The following is an 18715-nucleotide window of genomic DNA, read 5'->3' on the forward strand; positions in this document are numbered from 1 at the left end:
TCTAATAGGAAAAGAATTCTAAATACTATAACTATACGCTGTCTATCAATGGGAAGGCACGGAAGCATGGTGAAAACTACAGCGTGGACTACCTGACAGATGTTCTGGTGAGTTATTAAGGCTCTGTCCTTGCAAGTTTGCCTCACAATTGAAACCTCTGCCTAGAAAACCTTTGGACTTGGTCATGTTGAGTAATGTGAATGAATAATAACTTCATTTAACTGCCAAAAAGTATTTCCAACTGATTAAAGACTCCTGAGGGACTTTTCCTTTGTATATAAGCCAGGCTCAGAGTTAATGTTCTTGAAATTCCAGCAACAAATCCTTTTCCAAAGGCTAATCTCTTAAGACTATAGAGATTACTTTGAAGAGGTTTTACTTTAGAGGTTCTTACTCTTGACCCCAGATTCACTCACAAGCTAGGAAATGGCAGCTTCGCCATGAGGGTGGGGAGCTAGGGACTGGGAGTTCGTAATGCCTTGTGGATTTTTATATAAAATTCCTGAAACTGGGTGAATTTAGGACTTTCCTTTCCTGTCTAAGGTGTTTCTAATGACAGGCCCTTCACAGAGAATTCATTCACCAAATAGTTCAGCACCCAGCATAGCAGGTGTTAAGTAAATGAAGCAGAGTCATTCTTGGTGATCAGGTAGACAAATCTGGCAAGGTATGGGAGTTACTTAGATAATGCTTAAAGAGGTGTGAGAGAGTTGTGCAGATCAGTGGGAAGGGTGCACAGAGGGAACAAGGGGTTTGGGGGGACTGAGGCAGAAGTGTGCTCAGCATGTTGGAACCACAGACTTCTGACAGGTCTAGAGTAACCAGGTGGGTGGAAATTGATGCAGTCAGTATCCTTTGAGTTTAGTGTTGGGAATAAATGACGCTATAAATCAACTAGAACAATTAAACACATAACGTGTGTGGGATGCTTTCATTTTCGTAATGTAGCTCCAGATAAGCAAATGAAAAATGTAAGTCAATGTGAGTTAAAATGCTGGTGCGATGTGTTTGGATTTAATGTTACTTATTTAGCTTAGCTGCTTGAGCTGGCATAACTTATGATATCTACGCTCTGTGTATTTTTCTAAGATTAAGGTAACTTAATCCACCTGTCCTACTGTGAATTGGATTGACTCTCTTTTTATATACTTTAAGGCAACAGAGGCATACTTTAGACCGTATTAGTGCAAAATAATCCTTAAAAAGCCAGATTACTATTTTTACCCTAATGGGAGGCACAACAACTTTTAGATCATGTGAAATCACTAAGATCTTATTTGCTTTCTTAGGATGGTATGCTTTTCCACTTTTTTAGATAAGTATTGCCTAAAACCCTAATATTTGTTTCAGCAACACACTTGTAATAACTGTGGCATAGATTGTGTTAATATTAAGATTATTAAAATTCTTAAGATTGATTAAAAGCTAATATAACTCTTTACCCTCTGTATACATGCATCTCTCAAGTCCTGAACTGTTGGGTAGGGTAGAAGATGACAGATCTTTGTATATCTCAGGCTAATATCTCTTTGGGCTTCCTGGACTACAAGTCCAACTCTGAGCCATTCTTCATGATGATCTCCACACCAGCACCTCATTCTCCTTGGACAGCTGCACCTCAGTACCAGAAGACTTTCCAGAACGTCTTTGCACCAAGGAATAAGAACTTCAACATCCATGGAACGGTAGCTTCCCCTAACCTTGAATTAAACCACACTTGATATAAGTAACTATATATTACCTTGTTAGGGAGCTTTTGAGCCATGTAGTTGGTTTTCCTTCGAGATGTTTTAAAGGTAATTGTGCCTGTCTTGAGTATAATAGCATAAACTTGCTTCAGAAGGAGAGACAATCTTCTTGCTACGCGTCCAGTTAGCAGCTAGAGAATCTATAGGACATGTTAAAGAAGTGCTATCTTTCCTGACTACAGGCTCTCCTAGTCTCTGTGCCAGCTCTCTTCCCGTGTGGCAGTGGCTCAGACACGTCCCGTGGGGCTGAGCTAGGCCTGCAACGCCCTCCTGTGGGTGGCCTTCACCTTTCCTGAGGCACAGGAAAGAGGGGGTGACGTAGTGCAATATGACTGGAAAGGGAAGTCGAATGGAGAAGTGAGCCAGAGCAGGGAATGGAATTAAGGGCCACAACCTAAATATTTGCCTCATATGCCAGTTACTTACACTTCCCTTGGCACAGAGGGTAGGTTGTTCACTGGTTCAAAGGAAGAAGTTCTATATTGCCTCATGCCTTTTGCCCAGAAATCTTAATTGCTGGGGAGGTGTAGTAGACAGAATGAGTTTGGATTAGGCTCAGCACTACCATTTCCAAGCCAAGTGACCCAGCTGGGAGCAAGATGCTTAACTTCTGCTTCTCTGTCTAAAGTGGGAGAAATAAAGTGGGAGGTCCTGATTCCTCATGCAGCTGCAGTATGGACTGAAGAACATAGAAATATGCAGCGTGTTGCCTGGCAAGTAAGCAAGTGCTTAGGTAGGATTTTTAAAGCTGAAAGAACTGAGTTTTGAACTAGAGGACCATTATCCATGTTCCAAAAGAAGTTAATAAAAGTTCTCGTAAACAAGTAAGTTTAGAAATTTTAACTAAGTCACTCTGTTGCAGAATGTCTCAGAGTTACCCCTGTTCCAACATGAATTTCCAGCAGGAGGATATGCTGTATAACACTTCTCAAACATATTAACTAAGAACACTTTGAGGCTGATAGTTTGGGAGGTGGTAACTTAGGGCTTTATAAGTAGAGAGGAGAGAATTAATGATGTATGGGAATGTTTTTGTTTTTTAGAACTGTGAGTGCTTTTTTAAATGAGAAGAACTCTCTAGATTTGAGCTTGAGGTTTTAGGAAATTGCTATGATGAGATTTTCCCAAGGTTCTAGGATAATCAGTATCTTGGGTAGGAAAATAGAGGGTGATAGAGTAATGGCTAAATTTTTAGGGCAAAAATTATTAGAAGGTAAAGTTAATATTTACCATTTTATAGTTTGGTTAGTAGACCCAAAGCATAGACTCAATGTTACAGATTTAGTGTTCTTTTAGCCAGTAGTTTCCCAGTATCTTTCACTAAATATCTTTAAATGCTGATTAATGCTGCTAACAAGGAGCCCAGGCCTCCTTTCATTAGGGAGCACTGGGAAGATAAAGAATGAGTGATAATCTATAGAAAATGTTTTTAGGAACACATGGGGCAGGGAAGAGGAAGTCTGAAGTTCCCTAAATGCTCCAGTAAGTTCCTTTTTGCTGAAGTATAAAATGTTCCTTTTCATTATGTACTCTAGCAGTTTATTTGATTGTATGACTTCATGCTAACTTTTTTTTTCCTTTTAAATCTTAGAACAAGCACTGGTTAATTAGGCAAGCCAAGACCCCAATGACTAATTCTTCAATACAGTTTTTAGATAGTGCATTTCGGAAAAGGTAAGCGCTGCTACTCTCACAATCTGGGTGGTCTTTGAGGACCTTCCAAATCAGCCCATGAACCAGGGGACTGTACAATGTGGTTACCTTTGACACAAAATCAACAGGTAGCAAGTTGATGGGAGAGACTGTTTGGGGGTCTGCTGCCCCAGAAGGTGTAGGAGATAGGTCTTTGGACCTGAGGACTAATAAAACAATTCATTTTCATGACTTGTTAAAACAGAATTGCAAACTGGAGCCATTTGGTTAAAAAAAAAAATTTCTCTGTGTCTGAAGAAAAGGTCACTTTGTGAGACATCAGGCCTAGTAATTGCATAAGACCCAAAGACTTAAGACTAGAGCAGAATATTTGCTGTTGCTTTTTGGAATTTCAAGGAATTTCTTTAAGTCAGTTCTTAAAAATTCATTACGCTCTCTTAAGATGTATTTAGATTATACCAGGGGCTAGCAAACTTTTTCTGTAAAGGGCCAGAAAGTAAATATCATAGCCTGTCAGGCCAGACAGTCTTTGTCGCAGTTACCCAGCTTTGCCTTTGGAGTGGAACTAGGCATTATGTGAATGAATGAGCATGACTGTGTTCCAGTAAAACTATGTAAAAACGGTGAATTGTTTAATGCGTACAGAGTGTCAGATTTGCAAGAAGAAAAGGTTCTGGAGATCTGCCTCACTGTGTGAATATACTTCATACTATTATTAGTACCCTTAAAATTTATTAAGTTGGTAAATTCTATGTTGTGTGGTTTTTTACTATAATTTAAAAAACAAAAACAGTGGGCAAACTGGCCCATCACTATAGCTTGCTGACCCCTAGTTTAGACCCCTAAACGTTGTTGTGGTGTAGGTCTATCTGAATTAATCTGTGCTAATCAGTACTGAATTGACAGTTTTCCCTTCCATTTTCTGCTGTCATCATCAGTATTAATAAAACTAACTGCTTTTAAAAGCCTAATTTATTTCTTTGGAAATAGTTAAATTTGGACTGGGACTTTCTAATGCTTCCCCCCCCCCCCCCCCCCCCCCCGTGAGGGGTCTGAGGAAAGGAGGTTTGGGGACTTTGGGTGGTTTTGTTTTGGACTTTGCTTCTGCTTTTTTGGCAAGATAGCATTTCTTTAGCTATTGTTCTGAAATCCTGTTGTCACCCTCTGTGTACATGCAGGTGGCAAACTTTACTGTCAGTTGATGATCTTGTGGAGAAACTGGTCAAGAGACTGGAGTTCAATGGGGAACTAAACAACACTTACATCTTTTATACCTCAGACAATGGCTACCACACAGGTAAGGGGCAGACTGGCATATTCCTGTGGTCTTGATAGGTGCCTTTCCTTTTTCACCCAGTCAGTAGCACTAGCAGGGAGCTCTAGGTCTGTTGTAGCAATGGGCAGGCCAGAGGGGGAGGCTGCTGCCCTCAGGACTTCTCTAGTTAGAGGGTCAACTCATTCAAACATGGGGAAACCAAGTGTCATTATTTGCTATTTCATGTGCCAAATTACATGATGTTCTAGGAGTTGGGAGCAGAGAGTGACCTTGTTAGATTAGAGATAGGCTTTAGGAAAAAAGGAAGAAACTGAACTAGATTTTTTTTTTTTTTTTGAGATTTTATTTATTAGAGCACGCTCATGAGCACACACGAGCAGGGGGAGCAGTAGAAGAAGAGGAAGAAACAGGCTCCCTGGCAGGGAGCCTGTTGCAGGGCTCCATCCCAGCACCCTGAGATTATGACCTGAGCCGAAAGGCAAACGCTTAACTGACTGAGCCACCCAGGCCCCCTGAAACTGAGCTAGATTTAAAGGGCAAGTAGATTAGGGGTAAGAGATTTTACACAGAGAGACCAAGAGAAAGTTGTCTTGGGGGAAAACCCCTTTCTTGTGAAATTGTGAGATGTTTTATTGATTTTTGTGTGGGTGTATATGTATTGTTTTGTTTTATGTTTTGTCTTTTTAAAACTGTATGAGTCAGCCCCATATCCTTAACTTTCCTTTTTTCCACTTGGATATTCTTAAAAATGAATGTCTCCTTTCCCAGCGTATCAGTTTCGTAAACTTGAAAACTACTAACCTGGGGCTTGCTTGCATGGGAGCAGATTGATGAGGCAGTTAATGTTTTGTTGTAAATATTTTTAAGCACTCAAAAGTAAAGACTAATAAAATAACTTCCATTCCCAGCTTCGCTTTTCAGCTGTATGTGGCCAGTCTTTTGAATTCTTCCTATCTTCCCCATGTTTGTCTTTATTTTGTTTAGAAGGTTTTGAAGAAACTTCAGACATTGTGATTCTGTACATGAACACTACATTGTGCCTCTGACTAGTCTATTACGTATCAGGATCTAGACAAAGCCCACATGCTACCTGTATTTTTTCATGTGCCCTGAGACTGTTATTGCCACTGATTTATTGGGAAAAGGGTTTTGGGGGTTTTTTTTGTTCAGAATATCTCACATTCTAGATCTGGCTAATTGCATTCTCATGATGCCTTAACTTGTGTTTCTTTAGTAAGCATTTTCCATAGATGGGTAGTTAGATCTAGAGGCTTAATAGAAATTGCCATTTTCAGGGGCACCTGGGTGGCTCAGAAGCCTCTGCCTTCAGCTCAGGTCATGATCCCAGGGTCCCCACATCGGGCTCTCTGCTCAGCAGGGAGCCAGCTTCCGCCTCTCTCTCTCTGCCTGCCTCTCTGCCTACTTGTGATCTCTGTCAAATAAATAAATAAGTAAATCTTTAAAAAAAAAATTGCCATTTTCAGAAAGAATGTTTCCTTGGTGATACTGATACGTACTTCCTGTTACATCAGTTCATGATGGTGTCTGGTTGGCCCACTTTAGCGATGCTGCTATTAATTGATGGCTCATGTGGTGTCAGCCTGAGCCTGCCCTATGAACCTTTTATGGCTGAAGGTTCTGTTGATGATTGTTGCTTTAATCTACTATTCTCTCAAAGATGGCAAAATGTTGACTTCATAACTCTGTCCTTTTGCATTTATTAGTTGGAATTTCTTAGAGAAGAACTCAACTATTTGGTTATCTTGAAATGCAGTTTATTCAGGAAAGGTCAGATAAATGCTTTGGCTCTTTATTGACAGTTTGTAGAGTAACCTCATTCAATTGTGGTCAGGTTGAGTATCATACATAAATTATGTATTTGTGTTTCAGTACTTTCCAGTCATTGTTTTTGCTGAATTTGTCTTATCTTAAACCAAGGAGTCCCCCTAGACATTTGTTTAAAGAAGATGAACTCATTTCCTGCCTTGTAGTAATAAGAGACCTAAGTGATTGTAAACTTTCCATTAAAGCCCCGTAAATAGAACAGTTGTTTGCGTTCTTACTGTCCATTGATTGAATATGTGTGTGATACTTCTTTCCTAGCTCCGTCTTTACCCTCTGTATTTTGTTTTCAGGACAGTTTTCTTTGCCAATAGACAAAAGACAGCTGTATGAGTTTGATATCAAAGTTCCACTCCTGGTTCGGGGACCTGGGATCAAACCAAATCAGACAAGCAAGGTAGGTGCCTGAGAAATTGACACTGTTTACAGGTAGCACTTGCCTGAGAAAAGAAGGCTGTTCCTCTGAAGAGGAGGCTGATTAGAGTTCTCCTCCTGTGAGGATGAATTGTGTTCGGCTTAAGATCTTATGAGTGTATTTATAAGTCTTGGAGACGGTGATTCCTTCCTTTCTTTCTTTTTTTCTTTCTTTCTTTTTGAACTCCTGGCCACCTTCTTTTAATTGTATTCCGCCCCCCCCATCCTCCCATATATACGTATATCACTAGGAGTAGCTTTGATTTGTCTGTCAAGACTGTAAATATTTACTTTGTCCTGGAGCAGTGACTTTCTACTACTGTCCTCAACATCACCTTCTGAAATTGTGAAAGTTTCAACATCCAGAATGGTTCTAGTGGACTCATTTGGACTAGAATAGGGACCCAGCCTCTGCTTTTTTTCTTAAGCCCACAGGTAATACAAAGAAGCCCAGGTTGGGGCCCACTACCCTGTAGATGAGAGCTCAGGCACATCCCCCTGGGGACCTTGTTAAAATGCAGATTCTGATTCTGCATATCTGACCTCCCCGCTGATAGCTGCTGCCAGTCTGACCTCACTGAATATAAGGCTATAGAAAGCATGTCTTCTGAGGATTTTTTTCCCTCTCTCTGTGGAACTGCTTGTCCCACATGCATTTCTGTTTTACTGATTCTCTCTCCTAGAACTGTCATAATGTACCACTTTCTTTTGTTGCCATTTACATTTGGTTTCGGTGTCTTTTTCCAAACTTGGTACCAAATACTGAGGCATGTTGTTCCTAGAGATTCTAGACACTCTGATCCAAAACACTTTGGTCTAATGCTTGGAAGATAAGAATTGATAAGTTCTACTAGTTATGTCTTCTCTTCTCTAATAACACAATTTCAGTCCCAGCTCTGTGAGACAAAAGAAAATGAGCAAATACATCACTTAAGCTAGAATTGGAAAATTGGCCAGACTTTCTGGGTATACTAGGTACTTTAGTCTAATTTTGGAGGTTAATGTTTAAGTGTAATTCCCTTATTTCTTTTTGTAATGCTCATGATGGAATTTTGTTGAAATTCTTCAGAAAGGTAAAATTTTTCATAATTTCTTTTGAATTTTCTTTTTTTCTTAACACCTACATTCCTAAAGCCAGTCATTTCCCACTACAAATCCAGTACCATGTGAATGGGTCTCCTTTCAAAGGAGATAGGCGAGTTTAGAGGACCATTAAGTCTGGTGGGGTTTTTTTTTAGCCGTTTATTTATTTATTAGACTTTTTAAAATTCAAATTAAGTTAGTTAACATATAATGTATTATTTTTTTCACGGGTACAGGTTTGTGATTCATCACTCTTTTTTTTTTTAAATTAATATATAATGTATTATTTGCCCCAAGGGTACAGGTCTCTTTGTGATTCATCACTCTTACGTAACACCCAGTGCTTATTACATCATGTGCCCTCCTTAATGTCTATCACCCAGTTAACCCATCCCCCCACCCAGCTCCCCTCCAGCAACCCTGTTTGTTTCCTGAGATTAAGAGTCTCTTATGGTTTGTTTCCGTCTCTGGTTTTGTCCTGTTGCATTTTTTTCTCTCTTCCCCTGTGATCCTCTGTCTTGTTTCTTAAATACCACATGTCAGTGAGATCATATGATAATTGTCCTTCTCTGATTGACTTATTTCGCTTAGTCTTTTTTTTTTTTTTTTTAATTTCGCTTAGTCTTAAAAGTGTTTTCTTGATCTTGGTGTTGGAGTGGACTCAAAACATGTTGGCAGCTGTGTGCATTTCCAAGGAGCAGGGCTGCTAGGGCCATTTCTAACCAGTGTGGGGAAGGAAGTGGAATGAGAACGGAATGGAATGTGTCAGCCAGCTGCCCATCAACCAAACCGTTCCTTTTATCTTCAGGTTAACAGCGGCATCTAAATATTAAAATCAGAAAAGTTCACCTTCTCCAAGCAGTCTGAATGAAACCTGGTTCCTAGGAAGCCATTTCAACAATAATATCTATCACTTATTGAATCCTTAGTGTGTGACAGGTGCTATTCTAAGTGTATTAGCTATAGGAACCCACTTAGAGATACTGTTACACCCATTTCAAAGGTGAGGAAACTGAGGTGTAGAAGTTAAATGGCATGCCCAAGATAAAATATCAGAGTCTGCTATCAAATACTGGAGTCTGGCTCCAGAGTCTGTACCTAACCATTACAGTATAGCTCAAAAAATATTTAAGTATCTTATGCCAGCAGGCTTGGCTACACAGCACTGAGCAGTCAGGGAAGATTAGTTCTTAACTCCCAGTGTCTGGAGAGCCAGATGCGTCCACTACAGTTGTCAGTGAAAGCCTCTGAGGCACTTGAGCAGAGACCTGGGTGTTGGAAAGGGTTTAGTCCTGCAGAGGTCTGTGGGAGGGCATTCTGAGAAGAACTATAAATGGGAAGGCACACATCGAAGAATGAGCTTGGCTTGCTCAGGGGACAGAATGGCAGCTATACTGAACTACTGTCACTTCTAAGTGAAGTGGTTCTCTCTCTCTCACCTCTCTCACCTCCTTGTCTTTGTCTGCTGATTGCTCCTTCTGTTTGGAATGCCCCGCTCATGCCCCTTCCACTTCACTAATTGTCCTTGAGAGCTTCGGTTTGGGGTTCCTGCCTGGAGAGTCACTACACTACACCTACCCACTTGGGGTAGGTGCCCTTGCCCTGTCCTGGCTGCCCTCACACTTACCACACTCTGCTGAGTTTGTGTTTTTTTACTTGGGGGAGTTCCTAGAAGAGAGGCACTGTCTAAGCTTAGAATACCCCACCCTTAACACACATTGGGGGACATCCACGTTGCCTGAATGGTTATTACCAAGGTCACATGGTAAGTGGCAGAACCGGGACTGAAAATTAACTGTGTCTCTTCTCAAAATCCATGGGGGGGGGTGGGGGGATGCTGCTGTGCTGACAGATGTAGTTTGAGAAGTATGAAATGCTCAGCCTCCACCTACCACAAAGAGTGTCAGAGATGGTGGGTCATTTATCCTGTGTTGGCAGGGTAGTTGTCTCAGTGCCATTCGTCCTGTGTGAGAGGCGCAGGGTTATGAGTTGGGCATATTAAGCTGAGCTGTCAAAAGCTGATGGTCAAAACAGGGTACGTTTGACCAGTGGGCTTAGCTTTGTCTTAGCCGTTGGGAGAGCAGAACAGAAGTGGTCTGCGTGGATGCCAAAGACTGGCTTACTGAGGTTTTCTCTCCTGGCTGGAAGTGATTCTAGCTTCAGATTTGGTGGTAGAAATTCATCGAAAGGGTTTTAAGAAAGGAAAAGGTTAGTAGGAGGAAAAAATGACACAACATGATCCAGGGGAAATAGAACTGAACTGGAGGCTCAAGAAGACAACATATTGGCTTGAAGACTGGCCAGATAAGCCTTGTTTCCCTGTGTGAAATTGGGAGAATGGTAAGTGGAGAATTCACAAGTGTAACTCAGTGACGCCCTGGCTTCTTCATTGTAGGGAAGCTGGGGTTGAGGGGTCAATGCAGAGTAGCCCAAGATGTGGAGAGTCCTTTCTTCTGCATTTCAGTGCTTTTTGCAACATGGATTTGGGGTGCCTTCTGGTGTGCTTGCAGTCTTTCCTTTGATAACTCTACATGAATTCTGTAATATCAGGGCTTAAATGTCCATTTGGAAACCCAGTGTATCCTCTGTAGAGCAGTCTTATTTTTTCTGCGTAATTCTGTATAGCACTGTAATTCTTCTAGAGCTAAAAAAAAGAAGCAGCTCCAAAGCATGATAATCCTTTGATTTCATGCCCCAGAATTTTCTAAGTGTTTTTATTTGATCAGAATATCTATATACATAACTCCTGAGAACATTCCCAAGCTGTGAGGCTGCGATTATGAAATAATTTACTTTTGGTCTTGTCGGTGCTTTTTAATTCCAATCCATAAATCTTTAAGGTTATACTTAGTGATAAAAGCAGTACCATTTTAGGAACTTGAATTGCTAGTGTTTCTAGAAGTCATTATAATCATGGGCCTATAGTATCCATTCTGATTCTTGTTTGTAAAAACCGGAGACAGAGGTCTCTGTTGGATTCTTCACTCATGCTCAGTATCCTCTAGAAGTCTCCCATCTTCTGATGTAGTTTGCTGGTTTTGAGATTCTTTCCCTCTTAGTCAAACCAAAGCCTAAAAGGGAAGAGAATTTGTTACTCTTTAGGGAAAATGTGATTATTGCAGATAGCTGGGAACAGAGTCCTGGGATGATGTCTAGTACTTGGGACAAATCTTAGTGACTCTTGATTTGTACTGAAACTTCCAGACCTTTCTCCCCACAAAGGAGACTGCCATTTGAGAGAGCCTCCCATCATATAATTGATGGCTCTTTAGGTGTTTCCTGATAAAACAGGCAGTCACCATTTTAAATCTCTGTAGGTTTTACAATTTGGGTGTTTACTTTCTTTTTTTTCCGCCTTATAAAACTGTCTTGGACATGTTAGTAATACCTGTGGATTCACAGTAATTCCTATGGCTTCACTTCATTCATGTTCTAGACATAACTGAGGTCTTTGAGTCACACGTCAGGGTCTTGTTGCTTTGATCCAATTCTTGAGGTTATATCTCTGCTTGTCTCTTTTCTCCTGCCATGATCTCTTCCGTATTCATACCCACTCTTGTTGACTGTGTTCAGAGCAGCTCAGTCTGCCTGGGAGACTTGGAATTAGGGAAGATATCTCTTACCCTGGGTCTTGGATAATCCCTAGGGACATTTTTGTGAGTTTTTTCCTGAGTAACTTTTATACTTGGTGATAGAAGCAGTACTAGTTTAGGACTTGAATTGCTAGTGTTTCTAGAAGTCATTATGCTCATGGGCCCATAGTATCCATTCTAATTCTTGAATCTGGAATTAGAATCTAGTTTCCTAACTTTTATCACTTAAGTATAAAAGTAAAGAAAGAATTGCCTTTCCCGTGAGTGGCTTACCACTGAATGGTGATTTCTGGAAGCTTAGCGTTAAACTAATTGATTCAGAGCCAAGGTAAGTATATTACTCTGCCCTGTATGAGCCCTCATAGCTGCCAGGAAACCTGGCCCCTGATGAACAGTGCTCTGAAGACGTTTTCTTGCCTTTTATGTCTGTACTTTTGGTTTTGTTTTGTTTTGTTTTGTTTTGAAGATTTTATTTATTTATTTGACAGAGATCACAAGCAGGCAGAGAGGCAGGCAGAGAGAGAGGGGGAAGCAGGCTCCCCGCCGAGCAGAGAGCCCAGTGTGGGACTCAGTCCCAGTACCCTGAGATCACGACCCGAGCCGAAGGCAGAGGCCTAACCCACCGAGCCACCCAGGCGCCCCTGGTTATGTTTTTAAATGAAGAGTTCCTGAGTTAGGTTTCACTTTTTTAATCCCCCCCACCTTGGCCTTTCCTACGATGCTCTGCATTGTCTCAACAATCCTGAAGACTTTTACTTCCTTTCAGTACATGGTAGCTTTTCAAGTTACGAGCTTTTGATTTTGTCTCAGTTATTTCTCTTTCACTTCCTCACCTGTAAAGCAGGGGAAATACTGCATCCTGGGGTGGCGGCGAGGATTAACAGAGGATAAACCGTAAGGACTGGCACAGAATAGGTGCTCGGTAAACCTTGGCTCCTCTGGTATCCCTGGTGGATTGTCTTCACCACTCTGAGTTTTCCCTAGCCTGTGATTAAGTGACTTTAGGCCTGCATGTCCACCACAGTGGCCACCAGCCACTGTGCCTCGTGAGCCAAAACATACGTGATAGTCCAAACTGAGATGTGTTACAAGTATGGCATTCCAGATTTCAAAGACTCAGCTCAAAAAAAAAGATAAAATCTTTTTTAAATAAAATCTTTTTTTTTGAAGATAAAATCTTCAAATGTAAGGCATGTCTTACATGCCTTACATTTGAAATAGTATTATTTTTGACATATCAAGTCAAATAAAATATATAAAATGAATTTCTTCCCCTTTTCTTTTTACTTTAATGTGATTAGTAGATAATCTTAAATTACATATGTGGTCCCATTATATTTCTGTGGGGGTATGCTGGTTTAGGTCCTAAAGAGGATTTGTATACAGAAGTAACATAGTCTAATAAATCAAAGGAATAAGGCAAGGTATAAATGCAGGACAGTGACTTTAATGCCTAAAGTGTTTATTTAGCACATCTTAGTTTTGTGCTCTTTAAGGAAACTCCTGTCGGTACACTGTTGGAATGAGTTTTCTGCAGTCTCCAAAGCCTATTACAAACATCTTTTTTTAAACCCCTCCCCTCTACCTTCCTATTGCAAACATTTTTTAGTAGTAGTATCACTTTGAGAAACTACAAAAAGGGCCAGTATCTTCCTTGATAAGAAGCATTCCACCTGGGGTGCCTGGCTGGCTCAGTTGTCAAGCATCTGCCTTTGGCTTGGGTCATGATCCCAAGGTCCTAGGATCAAGACCCTCATCAGGCTCCCCGCTCAGCAGGAAGCCTGCTTCTCCTTCTCCCACTCCCCCTGCTTGTGTTCCCTCTCTTGCTGTGTCTCTCTTTGTCAAATAAATAAATAAAATCTTAAAAAAAAAAAAAAAGGAAAGGATAAAAAGAAGCATTCACCCTTTGAGGATTTCAAAAATGTCAGGAGTCTGTTTGAAATCAAATTTAGTGAACTGTAGAAATACATGTTGTAAACACTTTGTATAAAATAGCGCAACATTTTCTCATGATTCATCAGACTTTGGGCAGTCCCAAAGAAGTTACAAAAAATGTTTTGAAAAATGTTTTTTGCTCAATAGCGGTGTGGGTTGAATAGATACATAACTTCCCAGGGACATGTATTACAAGTCTTAGAAACCTTTATGTTTCATTTTTTGCATTATTATAATTATGTGAATCAATGAGTAAGATCTCAGTAAGTCTGGGCTGTACAAAAGATAATAGCAAATGCTGTTTGTCTCATGGGTGGGTTGGGGGAAGAGCTGTATGATAGAAAAGGAAAACCAGACCAACTGTGGTCTATATTGCTTGTTTTTCTTCCCTCATTCTCATAGATGCTCGTTGCCAACATTGACTTGGGTCCTACTATTTTGGATATTGCTGGATATAACCCGAATAAGACACAGATGGATGGGATGTCTTTATTGCCCATTTTGGTGAGTATGAAGTCCTCAATCGGGCCTGAGCCAAGACTCTGAAATAAATTCCAGGTTGTACAGATTTAGAATTAAAAATTTAAATCTTAAATCAAACTGTGAAATTTGGAGAATGGATAATAGAATTTTTCTCTTCTCTCTGGTGGGAAGGAGCTTCTAAAAGACCATTTGGACCATTTATAAACAGATCTGTATCCTCCCTTCTTCCCCTCTTCCCCCTTCCAAAAACCCATCATAAACAAAGTGAGGACAGATGAGAAATTGGGAAAATATTTGCAACATATGTGAAAAAGGGTTCGTGGTCCCAATAGATGAGTTCTTCACCATAGTAGATGGGTTTTTAGAAAGATTAATATCCCAGTAGAAAAATGGGCAAAAGAAGGAACTAATCAACTCATGGAGGAATTAGAAATGTCCACAGTAAGTGCAAAAAAGATTGCTCCGGTGCTGATCAAAGAAATGCTTAACCGTAGGAGGTCTTTATTGCCTACAGAACTGGCAAAGATTGAAAAGATTTATACCTGAGTATTTGCAGAAGTCTGAGAAAATGAAAATTACTTAGACTGGGTTCATAAACATGTAGTCAGTATGAGCTGTCGGGAGGCTAATTTGACAAGATCTTTCACTTCAGAATACATACCTTAAGGACACCTTGCTGGCTCAGTCAGTAGAGAATGTGACTCGATTCTGAGGTTGTGAGTTCTAGCTCCACGCTGGGGGTAGCTTACTTAAAAATAACATCTTAGGGGCATTTGGGTGTCTCAGTTGTTAAGCAGCCAGCTCTTGATTTCGGCTCAGGTCATGATCTCAGGGTCCTGGGATCAAGCCCGACGTCAGGCTCCCTGCTCAGTGGGGAGTTTGCTTCAGGATTCACTCTCTCCCTCTGCCCCTCACTCTGCTCTTTCTCTAAAATAAATCTTTTCAAAAAATAAAATTTTTTAAAAAATAGAATACACAGGAAGTATTTGTGTGTATGGTACTGCACAGAGCTAAGGATCTGTGGAACGATCAATATTAAATAAAAGAATCAGTGTTAAAATATGTTAGTCTTTTATGGTAACTCATTATAGGTGACTATTAATCATTGATTTGTCTGAGTCTGTTACAGTTTATTACTAGGTAATATGTGCTTCATACAAGAGAATACATGTCACTCACGTAAGTTATGAAACCTGAGAAATACCCAGGAACTCATCATCCCATTTAAGAACTCAGATATTCCCACTGTTGGTGCATCTACCTATATGCCCCTCCCCATCCTACCTATCTGTCCCTTGCCTGCCCCTTAGGAGTGATCATATTCCTGAATTTTATGGTTATCTCTGGATTTTATTTTTTTAGTAATTATCATGTACGTATCCTTAAACAAGATACCTTAGTTTTGACACTTTTTTGGCACTAAAAAAAAAAAAAAAAAAAAAAAACCTGAATGTAATCTGGGACTTCTATCAATTCAGCATTGTTTCCAAACTGATACACGTTGTTCACAGATGCCTAATACTCCATTGTATGAACGCATCAAAACTTCATTATCTGGGTTTCTTTTAGTCAATAGATTGTTCTCTTGTGCTAGTTTTGTTTTAGGAACAATGATGTTGGGTGCCTGGGTGGCTCAGTCTTTAAGTGTCTGCTGATTATAGATTCCAGGATCCTGGGATCGAGTCCCACATGAGGCTCCTTGCTCAGCAGGAGTCTGCTTCTCCCTCCTCCCCACCCCCCTCCTTGCGCCCTCTCTCTCCTACTCTGCTCTGCTCTCAAATTTTAAAAATCTTAAAAAAACAAAAACAAAAACAGTGCTGTTAGTTGATATTTATACCTGTCTTCCAGGGAACATGTGTATATACCAATACAGAAACTGCACATTGTTCATTTCTATAAATATTGCCAAGTTATTTTTATAAAATGTCATCATCTTACATTCCCACCAGCAATGTATGAGAATTTCCTTTGTTCTATAAGAAACTGTCAGGGGGTGCCTGGGTGGCTCAGTGCATTAAGCGTCTGCCTTCGGCTCAGGTCATGATGCCAGGGTCCTGGGATTGAGCCCCGCGTCGGGCTCTCTGCTCGGCGGGGAGCCTGTTTCCCCCCTCTCTCTCTGCCTGCTTCTCTGCCTACTTGTGATCTCTCTCTCTGTCAAATAAATAAATAAAGTCTTTAAAAAAAAAAAAAAAGAAAAAGAAACTGTCAGACGACTTAATTTTTGCCAATCTGGTGGATAGAAAAGACCGAAATTGTATTTGGTCCTGCTTTGCATTTCCTCGTTTATTAGTGAAATGAATCATTTTTAACAGTTTTAATTCCCTTAATTCATACAATTCACTAATTTAAAGTTGATAGTAAGTTCAGTAGTTTTTGGTGCAGAGTTGTGCCTCCATACTGTGATCTAAATTTAGAACCTTTTCATCACCCCAAAAAGAAATCCCAGATCCATTAGCAGTCTTTCCCCCATTGCTCCCTCTCTCAGCACCAGGCAAGCACTGATCTACTTTCTTGTGCTATAGATTTGTCTGTTATGGATATTTTGTATAAATAGAATCATGTATATGTGGGCTCTTGTGACTGGCTTCTTACACTGAGTATAAAGTTTTCAGAAATCATCCTCTTGTAACAGGTATCAGTATTTCATACCTTTTCGTTACCAAATAATATTCCACTGTATGGATATTCCACATTTGTTTATCCATTCCTCAGTTGATAGGCTGTTTTCCCTTTTGGCTATTACGAATAATGCAGCTGTGGACATCTTGTGTACAAGTGTTTGTGCGGACGAATGTTTTCAGTTCTCTTGGGTACATACCTATTTTCCTAGGAATAGAATTGCTAGGATGTGTGGTGACTTTATGTTTAATCTTTATAGGAACTACGAGACTGTTTCTAAAGCAACTGTACCATTTTATATATTCCCATCAGCAGCATACAAGGGTTCAAAGTTTTCCACATCCTTGCCAGCACTTGCTGTTAACGGTCTTTTTATTACATCGTAGTGGTATGAAGTGGTATCTTACTGTGGTTTTGATATATGCATTCCCCAAATGACTGATGATGTTGAACATCTTGTGTGTTTATTGGACATTTGTGTATCTTCTTTGGAGTTGGATCGGTTTAGATCCTTTGCCCATTTTTTAATTTGTTTTTTGGGTTTGTTTTTTTTTTTTTTTTTAAGATTTTATTTATTTGAGGGGCACCTGGGTAACTCTGTTAAGCATCTGCCTTTGGCTCAGGTCATGATCCTGGGATCCTAAAATCGAGCCCCACATCAGGCCCCCCAGCTCAGCGGGGAATCTGTTTCTCCCTCTCCCCCATCCCTCCTCGCTCCCTCGCACTCTCTCTCTCTGTCTGTCTCAATCTCGTGAGTGCTCTGTGTCTCTTTAATACATAAAGAAAATCTCTTTTCTTTTCTTTTTTTTTTTAAACACAAGCACTCTGTAACATTCGTTGGGACAGGACCCTCCCCACTTTCAAAACCGCGTGCACCGTTACTGCGCAGAGGCCACATAAATAAAATCTTTAAAAAAGAGAGAGAGTTTGAGAAAGCACATACCTTGGGGAGAGCGAGCGAGCCAGCACACATGCTCATGGATGGGGCGGGGCAGGGAGGGAGCAGACTCCCTGCTACGCAGGGACCCCTATGTGGGGCTTCATCACAGGACCACAAGATAATGAACTAAACTGAAGACAGACTGAGCCACCCAGGTGCCCCTTAATTGAGTTTTTGATGAGTGAATCAGTTTTTCATGCCTTTTGTGTTGCTTCCCTTGTGAAATTCCTTTTTGCCCATCATGTTTTCCCTGTTTGTGACTTGTCTTTCCTCTACATTAAGGTATGAGAACACAGGAGTTAAATGTATAAATCGTCTCTTTTATGGTTAGTATTCTTTGTGTCTTGCTTATAAAATTGCTTCTGAACCTTGGATCAAAAAACAGTTCTCCTGGGTTTTCTTAGAATAGTTTTGTACTTCTGCCTTTTACATAAAAGTCCTTGATATACGTAGAATTGATTTTCTGGTATGGTATGAGTCAGGGATCCAATTTCATTTTTTTCTCTATGTATACTCAGTTGTCTTTTCTGTTCCACAGATCTCTCTATCCTTGTAACAGTATCATTTTGTTTTGTTATAAAGCTGTGTAATTAAATCTTTGTAAAGGCAGACCTCTATGCCCTTGTGGGGACCATAGCTACCACTCTTCATGTAAATTTTAGAACAGCTTTGAAGATTAACTGAAAATTCATGTTGGATTTTTGGTTGGAATTGCATTGAATCTATAGATCCAGTAAGAGGAAATTTTACAACTTTTAATGTTCTCGCACAAACTTTATACTATGTGCCTTGTTTATTTTTAGTTAGGAAAAAAATCTTCACTGTGGGGGTGCAATTATTTGCAGCATACACAGTTGGTCCTTTAACAACATGGGTGTGAATTGTGTGGGTCCACTTACAGATTTTTTATTTTTTATAAACATTGGAAAATTTTTTGGAGATTTGCAACAATTTTTAAAAACTGGCAGATGAACCATGTAGCCTGTAAGTATTGAAGAAAATAAGAAAAAAAACTAGGTATGTCATGAATGCATAAAATATATGTAGATACTATTTTATTACTTACTATCATAAAATGTATACAAGTCTGTTACAAAAAGTTGAAGTTCATCAAAAGTTACTCAGAATA

General features: G+C 40.0%; 1 protein-coding gene across 1 annotated transcript in view; it reads left to right on the forward strand.

Moving 5' to 3' along the window:
• Nucleotides 1–18715, forward strand: part of GNS (glucosamine (N-acetyl)-6-sulfatase) — a 56663-nt gene that overhangs the window by 11621 nt on the left and 26327 nt on the right. The window contains exons 5-10 of the mRNA XM_080811290.1: nucleotides 9–107; nucleotides 1518–1685; nucleotides 3340–3422; nucleotides 4580–4698; nucleotides 6813–6916; nucleotides 13947–14048. Of these exons, the coding sequence (XP_080667416.1) occupies nucleotides 9–107; nucleotides 1518–1685; nucleotides 3340–3422; nucleotides 4580–4698; nucleotides 6813–6916; nucleotides 13947–14048 (675 nt within the window). The remainder of the gene's footprint in view (nucleotides 1–8; nucleotides 108–1517; nucleotides 1686–3339; nucleotides 3423–4579; nucleotides 4699–6812; nucleotides 6917–13946; nucleotides 14049–18715) is intronic.

Source organism: Martes martes, assembly GCF_963455335.1.
Source record: "Martes martes genome assembly, chromosome: 8".
NCBI lineage: Eukaryota > Metazoa > Chordata > Mammalia > Carnivora > Mustelidae > Martes > Martes martes.